Source organism: Saimiri boliviensis, chromosome 9 (assembly GCF_048565385.1).
Source record: "Saimiri boliviensis isolate mSaiBol1 chromosome 9, mSaiBol1.pri, whole genome shotgun sequence".
NCBI classification, from domain to species: domain Eukaryota; kingdom Metazoa; phylum Chordata; class Mammalia; order Primates; family Cebidae; genus Saimiri; species Saimiri boliviensis.
The window spans coordinates 57,513,407-57,533,864 of NC_133457.1; the positions used below are offsets into that span (position 1 = coordinate 57,513,407).

Sequence of the window (20,458 nt, forward strand, 5' to 3'; positions counted from 1 at the left end):
TTGCTTCCACTAATTGGATACAAAGAAATTTACCTTTTAAGTATTTTTTTTTTTAACCTGGGAAAAATATGGTCAGAGTCGCGGATAGCTTCCCTACTAACCCCGAACTTGTTCTCATGATCGAACAAGATGTATGTATGAAAATATGTTTTGCAAACTTGAAAGTGTTACAAATATTCACCAATTACATTGTGCACAAACATTTTGCCACACCAGAGCCTGAATCTTATACAATGCGGAGGCTGCCTAGTCTGGCAGAAATGGTGCGGGCCTTGAACAAAATTCTGGATAACTCACACCTTCCCTGTATTTTATTACTGCAAGTGCATTAATGCCTTTGAAAGTAGTTTTCCCAACTGTAAAATGGGAATATTATTACCAATTCCTGGGTTTTGTTGACTTTATACCATAAAGTGTTTTTAAGAATTGTTAAAGTATGTCAAAGATTTTAATACATTTCTTAGTACAATTTAGGTCCTAAAAAATAGAAGTTTCGTTACTATTGTTACTATTTTTTAAGTAGCAATATTGATATTACTATAATGCTTTAGACATAGAAGGATCTCCAAAGATTGTACTTTACCTATATGTAACTATAAATCTTCAGCTTTATAGAGGAAGCCTCACTCTGGGAACCGTGACCTTAATAGGCAAAAAAACCTTCAGGTCCTTATTACAATGCATCTCCTATGCTACCTCTACAGCCCATAGGAATTACTGGGTTCACCTCAAACAAACTTCCTGAGTACTTGGGACTGAGTGAAAATTAAAATCCAAGGAGCAGCTCTCTTCTCTCCCATTCAATAGACAGCCACATCTTCTTGTGCAGCGCCAGCTGCATCCCTAAGACACCATGGTGAAGGCAAAGACCGGAGTAAATGGATTCGTCTCTGTTGGGCACTTGGTCACCAGAGCTGCTTTTAACTCTAGCAAAGTGGATGCTGCTGCCATCAATGACCTCAACTACATGGTCTACATGTTTCAGTATGATTCCACCAATGGCAAGTTCCACAGTGCCATCAAGTCTGAGAATGAGAAGCTGGTCATCGGTGGAAACCCCATAACCATCTTCCAGGAGTGAGATCCCACCCCAATCAAATGGGATGGTGCTAGCACTGATTATGTTGTGAAATTCACCAGTGTCTTAACTACCATGGAGAAGACTGGGGCTCACTTAGCCAAGGGAGCCAAAAGAGTCATCATCTCTGCACCCTCTGCTAATGCTCCCATGTTCATGATGGACGTAACTCATGAGAAATGTGAAAACCACTTCACAGTCATCAGCAATGCTTCCTTCACCACCAACCACTTAGCCTCCCAGCCAAGGTCATCCATGACAACTTTAGCATCACAGAAGGACTTATGCCCTCAATGCCACCTGGAAGACCGTGGGTGGCCCCTCCAGGAAACTGTGGTGCGATGACTGCAGAGCTCTCTAGAACCACATCCCTGCATCTCCTGGTGCTGCCAACCCGTGGGCAAAGTCATCCCTGAGCTGAACCAGGAAGCTCATTGGCATATCCTACCGTGGTCCCACTGCCAACATCAGTCATAGACCTGACCTGCCATCTAGAGAGACCTGCCAAATATGATGACATCAGGAAGGTAGTGAAGCAGGCTTTGGAGGGCCCCCTCAAGGGCATCCTGGGCATCCTGAGCACCAGGTTGTCTCCTCCAACTTTAACAGTGACACTCATTCTTCCACTTTTGATGCTGAGACTGGCATTGCTCTCAATGACCACTTTGCCAAGCTCATTTCCTGGTGTGACAATGAATTTGGCTACAGCAACAGGGTGGTAGACCTTATGGTCCACATAGCCTCCTGGCCCACCAGCCCCAGTGAGAGAGCACAAGAGTAAAAGACAGGCCCTCAGCTGCTATGCAGACCCTGCCCCACTCAGTCCCCCACCACCGCACTAAGAATCTCCCCTCCTAGACGTGATTTCCATGCCACACCCCCTGAAGAATGGGAGGGGCCTAGAAAGCCCCACTTTGTCCTGCTCCATCAGTAGAGTCCCTGTATTCAGCCCAGACAACTAATTAAGTTAAATCCTAGGAGCAAAAGTTTGTCATTTCAATAACATTTATTGCACTGTTTATTTTCAAATTCCCCAATGCAAAAATGAAATTATTCGCCTATATGCCAGCTTTGTTCAAAATAGCTATAGATACACTCAATAGTATATAAAAATGAAATCTGAGATATTCTCTATAGAAAGCTCCCTCTTAGGAATAAAGACAAATTTTATAAGTAAAATGAAAATGCACAACAAAATTAATTCTGAGATAAAATTCTAAAGAAAATAACCATTTCATTTCATTTTCATTGCAGTTTTTGAGGTTCTTTAACATCTCGGTTGCAATGAATTTCAGTGCATTTCTTAGACAAGCAGATGAAAGTCAATAGGTTGTGTCAAGCCTCATAAAAGCTATGCTGAGGAATTCATGTGAATATAATTAGTATTAGCCAGGTATCTTGAACTGCTGTAATACTTCTCTATGAACCATAATAATATGTTAAAATTTCGTTTTTTGTATGGATAGAAGGTAGTCAATCAGAAATGATAAACATTTTATAAAATAGGTATGACTTTTTTTACTTTCTAGTAAATACAGTAACTCAGACTAAAAAGCATAGTATCCAATAAGTCTTCAGAGAACATGGTTTGCTAACCAGATTAAGTCACTTAATTAACATATGAATGGTTACCATGTACCTTCAGAGTTTTTAAACACAGATTGTCCTCTTAGGCAGTTTAACTATTTCCCCAGTCTTGTTTGCACTATTAACTTGCTTTTTTCCGCCCTCCTTGAAAAAAAAAGCCCTGCTAAGCAAAGATTACTTTTAACTTGGGTCCTCTCCAGATGCTCACAAACTGTAAAGTAATGGAAACAAATAATGTTTACCGTACTGGATAAATAAAAAGTTAAGTCAAGTTATTTTTTACTGACCCTGAGTGGGGAAGTAAACTTGAGGTTATTTATATCAAACACTGAATTGACTAGTTTGAAATATGTTATTATTGTGAGTATTATTGGCTTTGGGGTGGGAGATTTTTTCATTTTTTAAAATTTTATCCAAAATTGACCAATAAGTTTTTTCCCTCAGTGATCGCCTACTCCTCCAGGCCAGACTCAGGAAATAAAGTCTTAGTGGTGAAATTGGTTCTGTCAGCAGGCCTTGCTGCACAGATTCTCCCTTTGAAACATGTCTTCAGGAGATTTGGCATATAAAACAAAATTGACTTTTCTCAGAGATTCTCATTAAATGCCCCAAGAAGGAAATTATTATGAAGTCTGTTCATTCAAAGAAATGTTGTTAAATGATATAGACAAAGGAGTGCTAATCAGTACTGCTGCATTGCTATGAAAAAACCCTTTTTTAAAAAGCTAACAACCATCTACAATTCAAAATAAGTGATTCTATCATATTGTCAGTGGTTTTTAAAAACTGATAAAAACGACTTTGGCATGAGTATGAGGAAAAGGGCACCCTCTGCACCATTTGTAGAGATGCAAATTGGTTCATTCTTTCTGAAAGGCAGAATTTTAGTGGGCTTAAAAAGAAAAATTAGTGTATACCCTTCATCAGAGAACAACTCACATCAGGAATTTTATCTAAGAAATTTTATCTAACTTTCATTCTACTTTACGGACATCTGCATAATTAAAATTATTCTTTTTATAATTAAAATTATGCAAATGTTCACAAAGTGGGTGAAAATTATATGGGTATGTACATGTTAATACTCAGATTTACCCTTTATTTCTTTAATTCTTTATTATTTAACAATAGACCTTAGATATCTTTCTATACTAGTTCATATAGAACTCCCTGAAATATAGGCTGTTATATGAATGTATTATACTATAACTTATTTAACTACTTCTTATGTTATGGATATTTGTTTCCAGGTTTTTGCTAATACAAACAATTCTTATAAAATTTCCTGACTGAAAAATGATGTACTAAATTACTGACGACTTATTGAATAAATCATAAGTAGGTTTTGTTTGCTCCTCTAAATTGATTATTTTTCTGTAATTTGAGTACAAGGAGTGAGCCAGGAATCTGTCTTTGATTTCTGGATATTTTTACCAAAAGTAGCCAACTTTTACTGTAAATCTTTCCAAACTATCTTTTTTCCCAACTCAATTATAAAACTCTTATTTTGTTCTAAATTAATATGCATTTTTATTGTAGTACAATAAAATGCAAATTCTATTGCATTTATGATATTTTATAAATACCACAACATTGTGGCATTTATGGTATTTTTGGTATTTTATAAATTTATGGTATTTATGGTATCATATATACCATAAAATTATAAATATCATAAAATTGTTGGGAGGTAGGAAGGACTGACAAAAATTGGTTTTCACCTGGAAAAATACAAGAAGAACTAGCTAGGAAAGATTGAAGATGTCAGGACAGCTCTCTTTCAGAAGTCAAATAGAAAAGCTGTGTCATACACAGGAAAGCAGGTGTCTGACATGAGCAGCCATGACATCCAGGACTTGAGGGGCCAAGATACTAAATAAAAACAGGTTAAACTAAGCTATGTCGAAGGCAGAAGATAGTAAATAAATTAACGAAATGGGAAGGGAGGTTTCATACAGAAAAAGCAACAAAGCCAAAGTTGCTTCTTGAATACACTCATAAAATTAATAATTTACCTTACAAGATTCATCAAGAATTAAAAAGAAATCACACAATTTTCTAATAACATGGGGAAAGATAGAATTACAGACACAAATATTGAGGATATTAAGAACAATTGTGTGTCAGTAAATACAAAAGTGTAGATGGAATGATAAATTCTTTGAAAAATGTAACTTTCTAAAACTGATGCAAAAGCAAATAGAGTATTTGACTAAACCCATATTTATTTATTATAATATATATACAATTATATATAATATATATAAATATATACAATTATTTATTAAAATAATTGTATCCATAATTAAAAATCGTCCTACAAAGAAAACTCCAAGCCCAGAATTATTCTAAGCATTTAAGGAAGAGAACAGGAAACTGTTTTGTGATACCTGAGTAACTTTAACAATACCACCTGGTAAAACTATATACGATGTACGGATACAAAAATCCTAAACACAGTTTTAGCAAATTAAATCCAGTGGTATATTTTTAAAAAGGCTAATATATAATGACCAAGTAAGGTTTATTGCAGGGATGCAAGACTGTTTTAGCATTTGAAAATCAGTTGATATAATTAACAACATTTTAAAATTGAAAAAACAAATAGCATATGATCCTCTGAATAAGTAAAGGAAAAACATTTTATAAAAACCAACACATTTTTTAGGGTCTATCTGATAGACGAAGAACAAAAGGGAACTTCTTTGATCTGTTTAGAGTTTCTATAAATTTGATAGTGAAATATCGAAAATGTTCATTTTGAGATTGGAAAAGACAAGGGTACTCATATCCCACTTGCGTTCTGCACTGTGCTGGAAGCCCTATCAAGGTTAGTGAAACAAACGAAAAGATGCGCAATGTCTCAAGACTGGAAAAAAAAAATATTATCCTTACTTGAAAGCAACATGACTGTGAAAATCAAAAAGTAACTACCGAGAAACTCTGAAAATTATTAAATAAATATAATAACCCCCTGAATACTAGATTAATTTAAAAATTCAATTGTATATGTGAATCTAACAACAGACATTAGAAAACGAACTTTGAAAAAGGTACCATTTATAATAATAACAAGAAACATCAATTATCTAGAAATAAATCTAAACAAAGATGTGCAAAGCTTTATATAAAAATTACTGAGAGAAATGTAAGAACACCAAAATAGTCATAAGAATATATTTGGTTCATGGATCCAAAGCTTCAATATTGAAAAGAAGTGCATTTTATTCTAATTTATCTGTAAATTAATACAATTTCAACTGAAATGCCAATAGGTAAGTTTTGCAGAAATTGATAATTTGATTCCTAAGTTCAAGTGGCAATATCAAGAGGCAAAAATGTCATCTCAAAAAACATCAGTAAAATGTGTCGGCAAGACGTAAAGCAACTAGAATTGCTGATTGGAGTGCAAATTGATACCGCTGCTTTGGGAAACTGCGTGGTACTATGTCCCAACAATGCTACAGAAAGGCAAACAAGTATTTTTAGCAGCAAAATTTATCATAGCCCCAAACTAGAAAAAAAAAATGTGTCTATTAATAGAAGTATGAATAAGTACATTGTGATACATTAATATAATTTTTAAATGAACTAAATACAGCATGAAGAATCTCACAAACATACTGTTGCAGCAGAGATGACAAATGCAAGAGTATGTCCTGTCCAATTTGTTCATGTAAAACTGAAAAACAAGAAAAGCTAATTTGTGGTGGTAGTGGGGCTAGTAGCAGTTATATCGTGGAGAGAGGTGTTGTGAGGAGAAGCAAGAGTGATTCTGGGATGCTGGTAATATTTGTTTTTTAAAAACATCTTAAATTATAAACATATGATGTATGTAACTTCCTGGGTAATTAAACATCAACAAAAACATTTCTTTTTTTCTTTTTCTCTTTCCTTTCTTTTTCTTTCTTATTTATTTATTTATTTAGAGACAGAGTCTTACTCTATGGCCCAGGCTGGAGTGCAGTGGTGTGAGACTGGCTCACTGCAGCTCTATCTGATAGACTAAGGCTGAAAGTAGGGAATGAAATGGCTCCCCAGAGGGAAATTAGGGTAAGTCCACGAAAAAGAGGCTGAATGGATTCCAGATGGCAAAATGTTCACTCTAGGGTCTGCCTCCTGGGTTCAAGTTATTCTCCTAACTCAGCCTCCCTAGTAGCTGGGACCACAGGTGCACACCACCACACCTGGATGATTTTTGTATTTTTTAGTAAAGACAGAGTTTCACCATGTTGTCCAGGCTAGTCTCAGACTCCTCGTCTCAAGTGATCCACCCACCTTGGCTTCCCAAAGTACTGGGATTACAGGCATGAGCCACCACACCTGGCCCTAAATGTTGCTTTTTTTTTTTCTTTTCTTTTTTCTTTTTGAGATGGAGTCTCGCTCTGTCACCCAGTCTGGAGTGCAATGGCGTAATCTTGGCTCTTGACTTACTGCAACGTCCGCCTCCCAGCTTCAACCAATTCTCCTGCCTCAGCCTCCTGAGCAGCTGAGATTTGCCACCATGCTAGGCTAATTTTTGTATTTTTAGTAGAGACAGGGTTTCGCCATGTTGGCCAGGCTGCAACATTTCTTTAAACATGCAAAACCGGGAAAATTCTGAGTAATGTAGGGTGTAAGAACAGTCTAGACGATGAAATATTATAACATATTATGGATTCCCATTAATTTAAAAGAGTGCGGTATTGGTAGCAGAATAGAAAATGGAAACAAGAGCAGGTTAAAAAATGGACCTAAATGGCAAAATAAAACTTTTTACTATGTATATGAACGCAGTACTTGTAATGTTGGGAAGTGTTAGATTTCAGTAAGTTGAGTAAGTACATCAAGTTAAAATCCTAGGTTATTCAAAGGAAGCAAATCACTAAAACCAATATTTAAAATTATGGGCCTCCATGTAAAATGTAAAGCAAAGATTCCCATCGTATCTCAATAACAAATAGAAAATACAAAATGACATTTTCCATACATTTCTTTCTTTAAGATGATAAGTAGACTAAAATTGGATGATGAGGGTGAGTGGGATGAAGGGTAACAGACTTTCTTATTATCTGAAAAGAGACAAAAGTCTGACCACATGCCCTTTATTTATAATCTGTAGTGAAAAAGTGTCTGTTTTGTTTTGTTCATTTAACTAATACAGGACTGTAAAAGAGTAATGACAGAATCTCACTTCAAATTAAAAAGTGATTTCTTGATCTCTTCAATGCAAAAATCCAAGGGTAAACTTTGTTTTGGGAGAGATTGAATACAGAAGATTAAATAGTGTTATCAGGAACTAGCTTCTCTTTCAGGCAGCCATTTCTTCTGTGATCCCAAGATGGCTTCCAGCAGCTTCCTGGCCAGCCTCGTTCTGATTTTTCAACCTGTGAAAAGGTCTGGGTCTTTGTCTCCGCATTCCCTGCATTAAATGTGTTGAATTCAAATGGAATTTTTGGGGGCCCAAACATGTCACACTCATTTCTGAACTAAACATGCTGCTTAAAGAAAAATGTATCGATTTGAGTGGTTGAGTCCCATATTATATGCTCCATATTTGAGCTAGGGAGGCATGAACACATGGGAAGTAGGGAATGAAGTAGGCCCCCCAGAGGGAAATTGGGGTAAGCCCACGAAAAAGAGGCTGAATGGATTCCAGATGGCAAAATGTTCACTCTAGGGTAATACAGTTGGGATGGTGATAGAAGAAAGAGAGGCACTGTAAGTTTAACTTTGACAGTTATTTACTGATATTTAAAAAACTAAATAGCTACAAAGGACTGAATGTTTTTGTTCTAGTCTAAAAATGTGTATGTTGAAGTCTTAATCTCCATCGTGGTGATATTTGGAGGTGAGGCTTTTGTGAGGGAGTTAGATCATGATGTGATAGAACTCTCAGAAATGGGATGGTAGGTACCCTTAGATGAAGAAACACAAAGCGATGCTCTCTCTCTCCTCAGTGTGAGGACATAGCAAGTAGATTGCCTTTGCAAACCAGGAAGAGGACTCGAAACAGCACCAAACCAGCTTGTATATAGCTTGTGGATTTCCCAGCCTCAAGAACCATGAGAAATAAATTTCCCGTTGTTTAAGCCATTCAGTTTACAGTATTTCATTTCACCAGCCTGAGGCGATTAAGACAATAGCCAAATCCTGCTTTTTGAAAAAGTCAAGATATAATGAGGCAGAAAAATGTTCCCTGTCCCCTATATTTTTCCTGATGTTTTCAAAATTTCTGTGGTTATTTTGGTGACAATGTTTGTTTCCGTGAGCCAGCCTGGAATGTAAAGCAAGCACTCAGGATAATTGATGATGGCTGCTCCTGCAGAAAAAACTATCTTGTACCGAAGGGGCTGTTTCTTTTTTAATCCTTTCTTTCTGTTACTGGTTTTAAATAATGTTTCTGACAAGATTCTACTGTTCTTTCTGTTAACTGTCAGTGAACAGTATTGGGCATTATTTGTGGGGCTGTAAATACATTACGTGAAAAAATAATGAGTCCTTACAAAGTCAAGAGAAATGCCTCCAGAGATATTTACCTAACATTGTGATTTATGTTGGTCCAGGAATGAAGTTTCAGAAACTTCCAAATGAAAAGTCTGAAACATCAAATAAAGTCTCTTCCAAATAAGCCTTTGGTGTAGTCCCTGGACACATTTCCCTTTTACTTTTAATCTGAAAGTTGGAGAACGTTTTTCATGTTCAACTCAAATTGTTTAGTTAATGGTCTAAGAATAACTCTTGGGAACATCCCTCATCATAGCATGTTATTACTCTATTCTTCTGACTGAATTTGATGTATCTATTGTGTTCTTGCTGCAAAAACTGATCTCTGGGATTAATCATTTTCTTTTTAGCAGCTAAAAATTGTAGGCATTTAATGGATATACCCTACATCAGTCAATTTAATGAGTTTCATTGTCTGGGGTTTGAAATACACCAGTCGTTCTAATGTTAAAATATAATTGGCATTCATCCTTATTTCAAGTTTCTAAGTTTTCCGACTTTGTCCCTCCCACCTGCCTGAGAAGGGTAATTTAGTTTAAGCTTTAAAAACAAGTTGTTTGGCGCCTAGGAAATCAAGTGGATCTCCTGGGTAATCTGCAGAAAGGTTAAACAATCTTTGTGTCATTTACTACAGTATACCTTCAGCAAATCACTTAGCTTCAGTTTCTTTAACAGGACTATTTTGTCATATTAGCAGGCATTGTTCCATGGAAGGATCATGCTGGCTAATATTACCCAGGGGTGTCTCTGGCAACCTTAGTTGGAAAGAATGGGATTTGATGTGGCTGTGGCACCTGTCCCTGGGTCAAGAGCCAGGGTCTCCATCCTCCTCCAGAGGCTAAGCACAAGGCCGAAGGGGTGGCCTTCCAGATAAAGGAGACCCAGCCAGTGGTCAAATACAGTTACAAGAAAATAAGTGCACTAAAACCTGAGTTATAATTAATGTTTTTTTGTTTTATGTTTTTGTTTCAGTTGTTTGAATTTATGAACTTTTTGGCAGAGAACGTCATCTTCTGTTACATGGGCCTGGCACTGTTCACGTTCCAGAATCATATCTTTAATGCTCTTTTTATACTTGGAGCCTTTGTATCCTTTTTAATACAGAACATGGGGTGATTAGAGAAGATAACGAATGACTGACTTTTACTGATTATTCTGTTAAATCGTTAAAGCAATTTCCTAAAGTCCACTGCTAGTCTCAGACACAAGGCAGATTTGTGATTTCCAGTTAGGGGAAAAAAATTCTATGAAATTAGGACCTCCATTGCATAATTATGGTTCAGGATAAGAACTTTGGAAATAACTATGGAAATGCGGGGGGAACTAAAGGAAATTATATTTTTCAAGCATTCGAAATATGTTTAACTATAATTATGAATCATTTACATAAAAATTATGTCAGTGTATTCTTTATATAGAAACAGGCTTTAATCTGCATTTGAGTATATCAAGAAGCATCCAGGATTATTCAGTTTTGGAAATGTTTTCATTGCAAGATGATAAAATCTTTTTTCCAATGAAGACTTCAAAAACAGGACAGAAAATCAAATGAAATTAGCTTGATGCATGTGTTTTCAGCATCATAAGCATTGTTCAAATGTAGGCTTATTTGAATAAGATAACACCCTTCCTTTCCTATGAAGACAGATAAAATCTAGACCTCATTTTTAATGCAGAGGATTTTCCTAGCTCTAGGCCTGGAACAGGAGGTATTTCCACTGGAAATGGTTATCTATTCAAAAGGATGTTTAGCCATTAGGAATGTCCCCAAAGACAGTCAGCAACTCTTGTACTTCTTCCCACTTGGGAGATGGGCAGATGCCACCTTGGACCACAGATAATCCTAATAGCCAGGAGAGGCAATCCCTCTCTTTAAACTGTGTTCCGGTTAAACATCTGTATTTGCTTCTTAGTCTCTTTCCATTGAGTATTCAGCTGAACCCTAAAAATTTCATCTAAAACCTGTAATTTAAAAGGAAGCTACCTCTTCCCAAATAACTCCATCCCATTGAGGACAAACCAGAATATCCCATCTGGGAAGGAGTCGAAGACAATAAAAAGGGAAAGATGAACAGCACCAATATTTTCAAAGATTTTTAACTTATAAAACTTTGATTTTTAGTAAATTGCCATGGAAAGCAACAGTTATGTAATTAAACAGGTAATTCCTCTCAAAATTAATTCATCAAAAGAAAAAGTTATGCAAAGCTTGCTGGATACGTATAGGGAATAAACTGGTAAGAAGCAAGATGGTAAACATGAACAGAAGCACATTTATACTTTCTAAAGTGCCATTTGGGAGGATAATGCCACAGTATCTGAACCGTTTCTACCTCACATTTTACAGCAGAATTGAGGATAGTCAGTCATCAGCAATATGAATGTGATTAGAAATTTTACAGTGATTGAAATGGCATTGGGCTAACAATTTTAAAGCAAGTAGCAAAGAAAGGCAGAGTTCTCTATTATTTCTGGAAATAAATTGGCATTGAAATACACATTTTGGAAGCAAGCTGGACAAATGTGAATTGACATGTTTATTTCTGGTTTTTTGGGTCATAATGTAGAGAAGCTTAAGGACATAATATTTAAGCTCAAGGATTCAGCCATCATTGCAGCAACATTTTCCTCAATGTTTCCCTGTGCTTTTCTATAGCTAGCAATTTTTGTTGCCAGAGCCTGCAACATTTATCCCCTCTCCTTCCTCCTGAATCTGGGCCGGAAACAGAAGATCCCCTGGAACTTTCAGCATATGATGATGTTTTCAGGTACGTGAACTACGCTATGTGTTCGTGCTGCTGGTTCTCTCACACTTTTACAGAGCGTGAGAAATCTTGAGGAAATTTAGAACCCTCGTGGGGACACAACTTTTCTTTACCCTGTTGTACCTAACACCGTGCTGATTCTCCGTAAGTTCTGAGGAAGAGCAGGATTTCTCTTTCGAAGTTGTGGCAAGTGAAATTAAAGGGAATCTTGTTAGTATGGCTTCAAGATACTGTATCTGGTCAGAAACTGGCCTAGAATGGACACTAGACTTTCCCCTGATCCAGTTCAGATCAATTTTTAATACTGGAAAATTTGAATTTTAATTTCATAAATTGTATGCTCAGGGTAAATAGTGTGTAAATGATGCAATTCTTATCCAATGTCCCTTATCCAGTGTTCCCTATCCGTAAAATCCCTGCTTCTTCCTTATGCAAAGCTCCAGAAACTCCCCTCAGTTAATACAAAAGCAAATCAGGCCTAAGTATGCTCCGCTGTTAGTTGAGAAAACAAATATTAATTGAGCACTCACCAGGTGCCTGAGATGAGTTCTGCACACTGATCGATGAAACTGACAAGGTCTCTGCTCTCAAGACATTTGTGTCCTAATGACTTACACCACACCTCAAGGCTCCTTTTCGAAAGAAAATAAACCAAATGAATTTTCCGACCTTGAAAAACTCTGGGGATTATGATTTCTCTTTAGTCAATTAATTTTCCTACCTTCAGTCTTTCCCTGTTCAAAGACCTTTTGCGGAGATCCTTACATGATTCCTACGTAGCTGTATACTTACAGTATACTCAGGGGCAGTTATTGGGGCATACATGAGAGTTTACAAAAATACTTGCTATCAACATTAACAAATACAATTTACAGTACATAGGGGCATATAGAAAATGTGAGAGAAATGAACATTTATTAGAACTTGCTATTTGTCACTCACTATATTTTAATTAATCCTGTGAAGCAAACATTAACACGTTTTGTAGATGAAGAAACTCAGGTTCAGGATCTCAAAAAGTTATGAAACTTGGCCAAGAACAAAAGTGTTCTTGAACCCAGGTCTGTGAGATTCCACCTAAACCCAACCAAGTGTCTCAAAATCCACATTTCTGAAAGCAATAAAAAGTTGTTTGTCTTCAGTGCCCTTCTAGTCTGGTCCATATGGTAAAAGGGGTAGCTCCCAAGCTGAGAGAGAGTCATTGATTCAAATACAGACAAATGGAGATCCAAAGTTAAATTTGCCCTTCTGAAGGCCTCTGACAGTAATTCCTAACATTTCCAGACATGTTAGGATAAGAGAGAGAGAGTCATAAGGAAGGCGAGAAGTTGGAGGGGTAGGTGATTTTTGACTTAGAATAGTAATGAACTTTGACAGTGGATTGACTTTTATTATGAGAAAGCAAAAGGTAAATTTGAGCACTCATAAATAGGAAGCCAGCATTGGGTTGTATTTTTTCAAAACATTTCTGGAATTTGGAAAGCACTTTTCCTTTTTTCCCATCAAAATATCAGTAACTTTACTCTGGAGAATAGCAGCTTATTTTCAAAGCCTCCATGTTATATTTTAAACATTGCTTTATTTAACAAAGAATGCTTTGAGAAAAATGTAAGGCCTTAGATAATCATGTTAGGATGTGAAGTGTCTGGCCAAATGGCCACCTGGCTTGATGGTTTCTCCAGGCTTTGGAACTAAGTTTCTTTAGCTATAGGATTGGAACTGCATTAAAAACTGGTAGAGGCCAATAATATGATGTGTATAGCCAGGGGATAGGAGGATGTCCAGAATTTATCTTTATGATATTCTAAAGCCAAGAGTCAGCAAACTATAACCCTTGAATCAAGTCTGGTCCATGGCTATTTTGTTAATATTATTCAGATGGAACTCAGCCCAACCCCTCTGTTTACTTATTGTCTATGGCTGTTTTTGCACTACAGTGGCAGAGTTGTGAACCATATGTAATCATATGGTTCATAAAACCTAAAATATTACTATCTGGCCTTGTTCTAAAGCATCCTTACTCTGGAAGAAAAACAATAACCCTATCATATTAAGGTTGAAATTATTAGTTTAATTCATGAGAATGCCAATCAGTTAGTTCCCATCATTAAAAAGACCACCATGCCAAATTTTCAGGACAGCTACCTACATATGACTCTGATGTCCAGAGAATGCCACCCATATTCTTCCATACTGAGCATCCATGTCATCTGTTGGTGTTAGAGTTTAGCAGCTTGAACTCAAGTGTGCAATCATCTTCGGCCAATGTGCACCTCTTTTATGTATTTGACTGGATTTTTGTTTTATATGATTTTTACATTGAAATGAATCTTAGCATCAGAGAGATTAAGTTTCTTCTTTATATTTCTAATGTCATTCTTATTAAAAGTTAACATTGATAGTACTATTTTACATGGTGGAAAAAACACTGGATTTTTTACTAAAACGCTGTTTTCTTAGCTTTCGAATGAAGAGATAGCAATGTTACATAGTCATGTAATGGAATCATTGATGCTATGCTCAAAAGTCGCTTTATATCTTCCTAATACCTTTCCTGGGCACTGTTTTGAGACTCATAGCCACAGCAAGATAGGGTAGGTATTATTGGTCTCTCTTTCGTTCATTGTTTTGTTTATTATGGTAAAATACACATAAAATTTCTTGTTATAATCATTTTTAAGAGTACAGTTCAGTGTTATAAATACATTCGTAATGTGTGACCAATACTACCATCCATCTCCATAATTCTTTTCATCTTGTAAAACTGAAACTCCATACCCATTGAACAGTTCATTTTGCCTCCTCCCAGTTCCTGGCAGCCACCATTCTTTCTGTCTCTATGATTTTGCTACTTTAGGAGCTTCATATAAGTGGAATCATATAGTACTTGCCTTTTGTGATTGGTTTATTTCACTTAGCGTGATATCCTCAAGGTTCATCCATGTTGTAGCATATTATCAAATTTCCTTCCTTTTTAAGACTGAGTAATATTCATTGCATGTATATATCACATGTTACTGATCTGTTCATCTGTCAATGGACACTTGGGTTCCTTCCACATTTTAGCTGTTGTGAACGATGCTGCTGTACACATAGGTACACAAGCACCTCTTCAATACCTGGCTGTGAATTCTTTTTAATATATACCCAGAAGTAGAATTGCTGGTATTTTTATAGTAATAGTAATTTTATTTTTAATGTTTTGAGAAACTGCCATACTGTGTTTTCAAGTAACTTTACTATTTTATTTTTTCTTATGTTAGTCATACTAATGGGTATGAAGTATAGCTCATTGTTATTTTGATTTGCATTTCCTTCATTAATAGTGATACTAAGCATCTTTTCATGAGTTGCTAGCCATTTGTGTATACTCTTTGGAGAAATGTCTATTCAAGACTTAAGCCCATTTTTAAAATGGCGTCTTTTGTCATTGAGTTACAGGAGTTTTCTATTTCTTGGATACTGATCCTTTATCAAACATTTAATTTGCAAATATCTTCTTCCATTCCATGAGCTGCATTTTTACTCTGTTTACATTGGATTTTGATGCACAATATTTTTTGAAATTTTCATGAAGTTTGTCTATTTTTTCTTTTGTTGCCTGTGCCCTTTGAGTCTTATCCAAGAAATTATTGCTAAATCTGATGTGTCGTTTTTGTCCTATTTTTTTTCCTAAGAGTTTTGTAGTTTTAGGCCTTAAATTTAAGTATTTGATCCATTTTGAGTTAATTTTGATATTTGACATTGCTTTGGTTACTGTAGCTTTATAGTAAGTTTTGAAATTTGGAAGTATGAGTCTTTCTGCTTTGTGCTTTTTCAAGATGGTTTTGGTTATTTGGGGCCTCTTGAAATTCTGTATTAATTTGAGAATAGGTTTTTCTATTTCTTTAAAAATGCCATTAGGATTTTGATAGGAACTACATTGAATCTGTAGACTACTTTGGGTAGTATTAACATCTTAATAATATTAAGTCTCCTAATCCATAAGCATAGGATGTGTTTCCCTTTTATTTCTTCTTTACTTTATTTCAGTAATGTTTTTGTAGTTTTCACTGTACAAGTCCTTTACCACCTTGGTTAAATTAATTCCTAAGCGTTTTATTATTTTTGATGCTATTGTGAATGGAATTATTTTATAATTTCATTTTTAGATTGTTCATTGTGAGGGTATAAAAACGGAATTGATTTTTGTGTGTTGACTTTATATCTTGCTACTTTGCTGAATTAATTTATTAGCTTTAACAGGTTTTTTGTGAAATCTTTAGGAAATTCTACATATAAAATTATATTATCTGTAAACAGAGATAATTTTCCTTCTTCTTTTTCAGGTTGAATACCTTTCTTTCTTTCTCATGACTAGCTGCTCTGGCTAGAATTTCCAGTACGATGTTAAATAGAAGTGGTGAAAGTGGACATTTTTGTCTTATTCCTGACATTAGAGTAAAAGACCATACTCTTTAATCACTGAGCATAATATTTGCTATGTTTTTTTTATATACAGCTTTTATTATGTTAAGATAGTTTCCTTCTATTCCCAGTGGGTTTTTTATCAGAAGTGTTAAATTTTATCAAATGATTTTTCTGTATCAAGTGAGATGATCATATACTTTTTTCCTTCATGCTGTTAATGTGGTATATTATGCTTATTGATTTTTGTGTGTTATACACAACATTGCATTCTGAAAACAAATCTCACTTGGTCATGGTATATATTTTTAATATGCTGATGAATTCGATTTGCTAGTATTTTGTCAAGAATTTTCAATTCATGTTCATAAGGAATACCAGTCTGTGGTTTTCTTACTATGTCTTTCTCTGACTTTGATATCAGAGTAATGCTGTCTTTATAGAATGAGTTAGGAAGTGCTTTCTCCTCTTCAAGTTTTTGGAAAGGTTTGTGAAAGATTGGCACTAGTTTTTCTTTAATGTTTGATAGAAATCACCTGTGAAGCTATGACGTCCAGAGTCTTTCTCTGTGAGGAGATTTTTGATTACTGATTGAGTCTTCTTATTAGTTGTAAGTCTAATTCAAATTTTTCATTTCTTCATGCTTTAATCCTGGTAAGCTTTGTATTTCTAGGAAGGTATTCATTTCATCTAGGTTATTCAATTTGTTAGCATAAAATTATTCATAGTACTCTTTTATTATTATCCTCTAATTCTTGTTATTTCTCTATAATTGGTAGTGAAATCTTCGTTATTATTTCTAATTTTAGTAATTTGAGTGTTCTTTTTTCTTAGTCCATCTAGTTAAAGATTTGTCAATTTTGTTGATCTTTTCAAAGAACCATTTTTTTGTTTCATTTACTTTTTCCATTATTTTTCTATTCTCTATTTCATTTATCTCTAATCTTTATTATTTCCTTTCTTCTAGCTTTGGTTTTAATTTATTTTTCTTTTTCTAGTTTATTTAAGTTGTGAAGTTAGATTACCATGTTGTTGATTTGAGGTCGGTCTTGTTTTTTAACATGTTTAAAGTAAGTCTCAGCACTGTTTTCACAATGTCTTGTAAGTTTTGGTATGTTGTGTTTTTCTTTGCATTCATCTCTTAGTATTTTCTAAATTTTCTTCTGATTTTTTTCTTGATCCATTGATTATTTAAAAGCATGTTATTTAATTTCCATAAATGCATGAATTTTCCAGTTTTACATCTGTTATTGATTTCTAATTTCCACTGTGGTCCTATCTTTTTAAATCTGTTAGGAAGTCTTAATGTGTGGCCTAATGTATGGTCTATCGTGGAAAATGTCTCATGTGCACTTGAGAAGAATATGTATGTTGTTGTCGTTGGATAGAGTGTTCTGTATATGATGTCTATTGGATCTAGTTGGTTTATCATACTGTTTAAGTTTTCTGTTCCCTTATATTCTGTCTGGTTATTATATTCATTGTTGAGAGTGGTCCAACTATTATTGTAGCATTATCTATTTCTCCATTCAATTTTGTCAGTTTTTCATTATTAGGTATGTCTGTCATTAGGTATGTAAATATTTATAATTGTTATATCTTCTTGCTGTACTGAAACTTTTAATCTTTGTCTTTTATAAACTTTTTGACTTAAAGTCTATTTAAATGATATTAGTATAGCTAACCTCTTCTGTTTCTAGTGTTTCACTCTGATCTGTTTGTGTCATTGGACCTAAAATCAGTCTCTTTAGACAGCATATAGCTGAATCATATGTTTTCATCCATTCTGCCAAACTTGTCTTTTGCTTAGAATGTTTAATACATTTACATTTGAAGTAATTCCTGGCAAGAAAGAGGTTTTGTCATTTTGAAATATATTTTCTATACATCTTACAGCATTCTTTTCCCTCATTTACTGTACTGCTGTCTTTTGTGTTTAGTTGATTCTTTGTAGTGAAATGTTTAAATTCTTTTCTTACTTTCTTTTGTGTATATTCGATAGCTGTTTTCTTTGTGGTTACCATGGAGATTACACTTAAGATCCTAAAGCTATAACATTCTAATTTAAATTTATACCAGCTTAACATGAAAAACATACAAAAACTCTGCCTCTTGTAGAACTCTGTCCCTACCCCTTTGGCTGTTGATGTTACATAATTGTATCTTTATACACTGTATTCCCAAATATGCAAACTAATAATTCTTTAATGTACATTAATCTCTTAAATTATGTAGAAAACAAAATTATAATAATATCAACTCTTATGCTGATGATTTTTCAATGTATTTATCTCTTAAATCACATAAAGCAAAATTGAAGTTACAACCCATACAATAATACTAGCTTTCTAGTTGTCCATGTATTTACCTTTACTAAGTTCTCTATTTCTTCATATGGCTCAACTTACTACTTAATATTCTTTCATGTAACCCTGCAGGACTCTCTTGAGCATATCTTAAAGGATAAGTTCAATAATTAAGAAACCTCCCCAACTTTTGTTTACTTAGGAATGCCTTAATTTCTCCCTCACTTTTGAAGAACAATTTTGCCACGTATAACAATCTTGGTTGACAGGTGTTTTTTGGTTTTTTGGGTTTTTTTTTTTTTTTTCACTTTGACTATATCAGCCTACTGCCTTCTGACCTCCAAATTTTCTGATGAGAAGTCTGCTGATAATCTTGTTAGGGATCCCTTATATGTGTGAGTCCCTTCTCTCTTGATGCTTTCAACATTCTTTAAAATGTTTGAAAGTGTTTCAGTCTGCATCTTTGAGTTCATGTACTTGGAGTTCATGAAGCTTCTTGCGTGTTTATATTTATGTCTATCTCTTTATCTGTATTTCCTTTTTGTTCATATACTTTTTTTAACTTTCTCCATATTTTCTTTCTAGTTCTTCAAGCATCTTTAAGATAGTTGTTTTAAAGTCTGTTTAAAAGTCTTTATCTAGTATATCTGCCATCAGGTCTTTTTAAGGGATATTTTCTGTTATTATTTTTTTAATTTTAATGGCCTTTCTTTCCTGTTTCTCTGTATACCTTGTGATTTTTTTGTTAAAAACTTGACATTTGACTCTAATATTGTGGTAACTCTGGAAAGCAAATTTTCTCTTTCCCAGAGTTTGCTGGATTTGAAGGTTTCTTTTTGTTTGTTTATTGTTGTCGATTTTGTTGTTGTAGACTGTGTCTGTTCTGGGAATCAGCCCGAGGTATAAAAAGGTCTTCTCAAGTCCTTTCTAAGCCCATGCCTTTCCTTGGTCTTGTAAAGTCACTTCCTAATTCCTCTGTATATGCAGGTTTTTGTTTTTGTTTTCGTTTTTGTTGGGTTTTTTGGTTCTTTTTTTTTTTTTTAATAGAATCTCACTCTGTTGCTATGCTGGAGTACAGTGGCATGATCTCAGGTTACTACACAGTTATTTTTTAATGACCTAATCTTTAACGTCAGGCCCCAAAAGGAGAAAAAGGGGAGAATCAAAGGTGAAAAAATTAATAGGGTGCTGGCCCTTTAAATCTCCTGGCAATCACTTCAGCCAGAAGAGAGGAGCTCCCCAATAAGGGAGGTGCAACAACAATGGTGGTGATTTTGTCTGTATCTCTTTGATCAGAAGCAGCATCAGTGATCAGAGCACAGATTCTTTATACTTGGAGAACAGAGTCCTTTTTTCCCATCCTGGCTCCTGCAAACTGTGAGCTGCTCCAGGAACACTTGCACAGCTGCCTGCTACAGGGCTAAAGGGTAAAGGATAGAATGCCTGCTACTGTGCTAAGAACTGTAATTGACCAAAATTAACCACAATTACCTCCCAAGCCTTCCCCTAGAAGGTGCAATCTTTCAATATACTCCAGAATTTCAAAATAGTTACAGCATACAGATTCTGCCAGTATAATAGTTGTCTACATGGGGAAACAGATTCCTGGTGCTTCCTACTCGGCCATGTTCCCAGAATCCCATTATTGGTCTCTTTTCACAGATTAAAAAATAATAACAATGAGACATGGGGAGTTTGGGTACCTTGCTCACAATCTCTGAACCTGAGTTTAACCCAGGCCTCTTGACTTTGAACTTAGAAACGTCTCATCTATATAACACAACCTCAGATTTACTTTTGAAGTCATGAGATCTACCTTCAAAGTCGTG

General features: G+C 35.1%; 1 protein-coding gene across 2 annotated transcripts in view; it reads left to right on the top strand.

The window, feature by feature from the left end:
- The window catches only part of SLC9A9 (solute carrier family 9 member A9), a 565,509-nt gene that overhangs the window by 331,735 nt on the left and 213,316 nt on the right, over positions 1-20,458 (top strand). For both annotated transcript variants that reach the window (XM_074405917.1, XM_074405918.1), the window contains exons 10-11: positions 10,124-10,237; positions 11,808-11,919. In XM_074405917.1, coding sequence (XP_074262018.1) covers positions 10,124-10,237; positions 11,808-11,919 — 226 coding nt within the window. The remainder of the gene's footprint in view (positions 1-10,123; positions 10,238-11,807; positions 11,920-20,458) is intronic.